This window comes from Theobroma cacao, chromosome 5 (genome assembly GCF_000208745.1).
Source record: "Theobroma cacao cultivar B97-61/B2 chromosome 5, Criollo_cocoa_genome_V2, whole genome shotgun sequence".
NCBI lineage: Eukaryota > Viridiplantae > Streptophyta > Magnoliopsida > Malvales > Malvaceae > Theobroma > Theobroma cacao.
The window spans coordinates 3,341,002-3,346,090 of record NC_030854.1 but is presented as its reverse complement, the minus strand read 5'-3'; the positions used below and the strand labels follow the sequence as shown (position 1 = coordinate 3,346,090).

General features: G+C 31.3%; 1 protein-coding gene across 1 annotated transcript in view; it reads left to right on the top strand.

Moving 5' to 3' along the window:
• The window catches only part of LOC108661905, a 16,471-nt gene extending 11,696 nt beyond the window's left edge, over positions 1–4,775 (top strand). The window contains 1 exon segment of the mRNA XM_018120892.1: positions 4,504–4,775. Within this exon segment, the coding sequence (XP_017976381.1) occupies positions 4,504–4,775 (272 nt within the window).

Sequence of the window (5,089 nt, the reverse complement as noted above, 5' to 3'; positions counted from 1 at the left end):
GAGGTGCTAACCCTTCTCCATGCGTAACCGCACTCCCGAACCCATCTCTGAAAACATGGACCAGTTCTCGTTTTGTCGACGAATCTAAAATCAATTCAGAACTTCGTCGATAGAATCGGATTAATAGGTGACCAATCACACCTTAGATAAAAAAGATTGGTGGCGACTCTTAACCAGATTTTAATCTTCGCCCGCGTCTGGCGGACGGGTTCTCGGACCCGCACGTCACGACAGTTCCAAAACAATAAAGATTCAATGCAGAAAATTTTAGACAGCTAGGATCGGTTTTGGTGGCTTAATTCTTCATAAATTTTGTGTTGAATTGTTAAACACACTAGCTGAAAATTTTTAGTAGCTTTTTCATGAGTTTGACTCATGATTTATGGAGTTTTAAAAGTACTTAAATACCATCTATTTTAATTTTGAGTGATCCATAAAAAAAAAATTGTTTCCTACTTTAAAAGCCATTCCTAAAATTAAGGATAGAATTTTAATTTTGGGTGATTCATAAAATAGGAAATTGTTTCCTACTTAAAAAGAAATTTTTAAAATTAAGGATAGTATTTTAATTTAAAAAATTCATGAGAAATTGTTTCATACTTCAAAAGAAATTCCTATTATGTGATAGCATTGAGCTTTCCTTAAAATTTTGGTTTGACTAGAAGTTTCCAAAAATTTGTTAAGTCACCATTTAGGTAACTTGAACAACATACAATTTAGGAAACTAATCCATGTTCTAAATGTTAGAAATTAAAATGTTATCTTAGATATATTTTAGGAAGTTTACCTAAAATAAAGAAGTTTCCAAGATTAAAAGGAGTTTTAATTATGGAAAGAATTAAAATGGAAAGTCTTAAAAAAGGAAAGTTTTATTTTAATGAATTCTAATAAGAAATAAGGAGTAAAATGTTTACTTTAAGTGTTTTGAAAATAAGAATTTCTTAAACACTAAATTGAAATAAAACAATACCAAATAATTTGAGTCTAGCACTTTAAGTGAATTAATTGATGCTTTTCTCAAATAACACACAAGATCACCAAGTGATTGTAGACACCCATTTAATAAAAATAAAAATAAGAAAAAAATAAAAACAAATAAATCTAATAAGAATAAAAAATAAAATAAAATAAAAAAAGAAGAATCTGGAGACTTGGCCTCCACAATCAACAAAAACGGAGCACTAAATGCTCCTCCGGTGGCTAAGATTTGGAGATCAGTCTGGCAAATTTTGTTTTGACTTGAAGGCCACCCGGGATTCAAGCTGAACCGAGCATGATTGCTTCCTCTGGTTGTCAAAAAATTTGGACAACCACACTTTATCATAACCAAAAAGATTTTGAAAGAAAGGATGATTTGAGGAGCAAGAAAACCGAGATTCAAAAAAAGAAAAAGTTTTAAAAAAAAAACCAAAGAAAACGAAAGAAAAAAAAATCCTAAACATCTAGCAGCCAAGAACCACAATCCATAATCCATAAATAAAAAAAAATTTACAAAAATAAAAGAAACGAAAATGCGAAAGAGCCAGTGAGTGTGGATTTATTCAGCGAGGGAAGGAGAGACAGGGGGTGAGTGATCCCGGATCTGAGCGACGCACAAAAGGTTTGGGTGGCCTGCGAGAAGAAAGGGGGGAACGGCTAGGAGAGAAAGAAAGAAAGAAAGAGAAAGAAAGAAGAAAGAGAAAAGAAAAAGAAAGAGAGAATAAGGGGGGAACGGTTGAGAGAGAAAGAAAGAAAGAGAGAAAGAAAAAGAACAAAAAGAAAAAAAAGAGAAAGAAAGGCAAACGGCATTGGACTTTTGAAAAAGGAAAGATTTTTCCTTTTGGGCCTTTAACAGCCCAATTGATTGAAGGATTTGGTGGGCTATACACAAGTTGTTTGGGTCATTATTAAAACCCAAATCAGGTAAAAATCTAACCTTTTTTTATTTTTGCATTATGAATTATGTTGCTTGGGTTTGGTTCAATTCATTAGGTTAAATATGTAATTAGATGGCAAAAAAATTAAACTAAATTACTTAGTATAGTGTCCTAAGGTTTATTTTAGATAATATTTTAAAATATAGTATAAATAGTAAAAAAAGAAATGTTTAAAAAGAAGAAAATATTTATAGTATAAATATATTTAGATACTTGTAATATAATATATATATNGTAAAAAAAGAAATGTTTAAAAAGAAGAAAATATTTATAGTATAAATATATTTAGATACTTGTAAATATAATATATATATATATATAACAAAAAAACTAAAAAAAACAACATGATACAAATATAAAAATTATAAGAAAAATGAGATGATTGTTTGCGAAATTTCACTTAGGAAAGGCAAAGAGTTGCCTCTTTTAAGTAGATTTTTTTTTTTGCTGCGAAGTTTGAGACGAATTTTCACCGAAGGGCCGGGATAAATCCGAACTCTAAACTCCAATACTCGTTAAGTCAAATAGTCATTGTTAAAAAATAAATTTACATAATGTTGCATTTGAACTTAAATTAGTTAATTAGCTTAAATAAATATTACTAAATAAAGTTAATTTAATCGTTAAAAAAATTAATTAATTATTTATTTGATAAGCTATATAATCAAGTAAAATATTAATCAACAACCTTAATTAAAGGATATGGATCTAAATAGAAAACAGAAAAATACAAAAAAAATAATAAAATAAATAAATAATTCATGAAAAAAATGACAAATAATAACAAATATATAAATAAGGTGATAGATTATTCAACACATAATTGGATGTATTATGAACCGCCTAAATCAACAAACGCATGCATGTAGATATCATCATTTTATCCTGTCATAGCATGCCACATTTATCTTGCAAATGGTGCGAGAGTTCCGATGATGGGATTTCCCCGAAGAGCTTGTAGAGACGAGTTCTTCCGGGGATATCTCTAGGTGAGAAAAATTTCGAGACTTCACCAAAGCGTTGGGATGGTCTTCGAATGATTTTTCAATAAACGATTATCGACTCCATTATTTAAAATAAACCAATCATGACATCATTTTACGCTTGCATCATGTGCATATGTAAAACCAAATAAAAAAAATCGGTCGGCCCATTTAATAAAAAATTAGTTAATAAGCAGGGATTAAACCAAAAGTAGGCTATAATAGGATAACTTAAAATTCAATGGTACCGTTCGTGGAACGGGCGCCACGGAGGTGCTAACCCTTTTCCGTACGTAACCGCACTCCCGAACCCATCTCTAAAAAAAAAAAAAAACATGGATCAGTTCTCGTTCTTTCGACGGACCTAAAATTAATTTAGGACTTCGTCGATTAGAATCGGGTTAATATGTGACCAATCATACCTAGATAAAAAAGATTGGTGGCGACTCCTAAACAACTTTATTTTCGTCGACGTCTAGCGGTCGGGTTCTCGAACCCGCACTTTACGACAGTGATATTGAGCTTGCATTTATTTCTATGTTTTTTATTGTGATTATAAAGCATGAGGATGATTATGGACTTAGACCTTAGAAGATTAGGTCATGGATGGTTAAATTTATTTCTTATGGTATGTATTTTAAAATAGGGTCTGCGCACCTTGCCTTCTCTTTATTTTCTTTAGGTTGTAAAATTCTTTTCTCACCTAACTCCCCTCAAATGTAACTCGAGGTTTCTTGATTATAAAATGTAATTAGTTACATCAAAGAGTAAAACTAGGGTTAGATAGAAAATTTTTTTTGTAACTTGAAGATGGAGATCCAAAGGCGCCATGGAGATTCAAGGAGATTACAAGCAAAGCTTGAAGATGATATTTGTGTAAATCTCCTAGGAATTTAACCAATTGATTTCTTTAATGGCTCGAGGAAATTAGAATTAGTAAAGTCCGTAATCATCCTAGTAGTTGGCATGAGATAGATTTATTTTTCAGTATATATATATATGATATATGTGAAATACGATAAATGCTATGCACGTCAACAATGCCAAATCAATGAGACCTTAATTAATGAATTAATAAATAAAAATCCCTGATTAATATATTGAGTGAAAAAGTTACCTTCCACCATATAACAAGATAACCAGGTTACTCTCTTAATTGGAGGTTTGTTAAGGCACTCAAGGCCAAACTTTTACACGAGTACGTTTGAGTTATTGGTGGGTCTTACTCAACTAGTACCATGTTGTTCAAATGTGTCACATATGACTGCATAGTATTAGAGGCATAGTTACGCAAAATGTATATGATATGTTTAGACAAGGAGTTGTCACCTAACTGATCTAGGAGTTGTATAAGATACAATTGGTAAGCTAAGTTACCTACCTAATTAGTTTCATTGTGGCTTGTTGAGTCACTCAAGGTCACGGTGGAATGAAAAGGGTCTTAGCTCAATAAGAAGTTTAAAGGTTAAATTTCTCGAAATAGTAAAAGAGGGTTATTACTTTGATAAAATATTGAGAATAATCATATAACATTCTAAAACCTTGTCTTTATGATTATATAATTTGCGTTAATGACTAATAATCATTTATGTTAATTTATATAGGATATAAATCTATCATCGTGAATAGTTTGTCACTTAGAAGCATACTTGATGCAAACAAGTTGACAGGCTCAAATTTCATTGACTGGCTTCGCAATATTAAGATTGTCTTGAAACAAGAGAAAAAGGCTAATGTCTTAGATGGTCCTATTCCCCAAGAACCTAGTGATGATGCTACAAATGAGGAAAAGGAGGCCTATAGAGTTTATATGGATGATCTCGATCAAGCCACATTTGTGATGTTGGCTAGTATGGCTCCAGATCTTCAAAAGTAGCATGAAACTATGAATGCTTTGGATATTATCTTAAACCTTAGAAAAATGTTCGATAAGGAAAGTCGCATAGAGAGATTCGACAGTTCAAGGAAGCTTCCACATCAGGTATGAATCATATGATGATTTATTTTTCATTACTTGGTATATGATACCTTACTCTTTATTAATGGTTTTAATATGTATGACATATTGAAGGAACTAATGACAAGGAGCAGTGAAGAATAGGATCATGAAGGGGACAACCTTAGTTGATGGTGATCAAGCTTGTCGACCTAGATTAGATTGTGGAACAATAAATAATTTTAGAACATTGA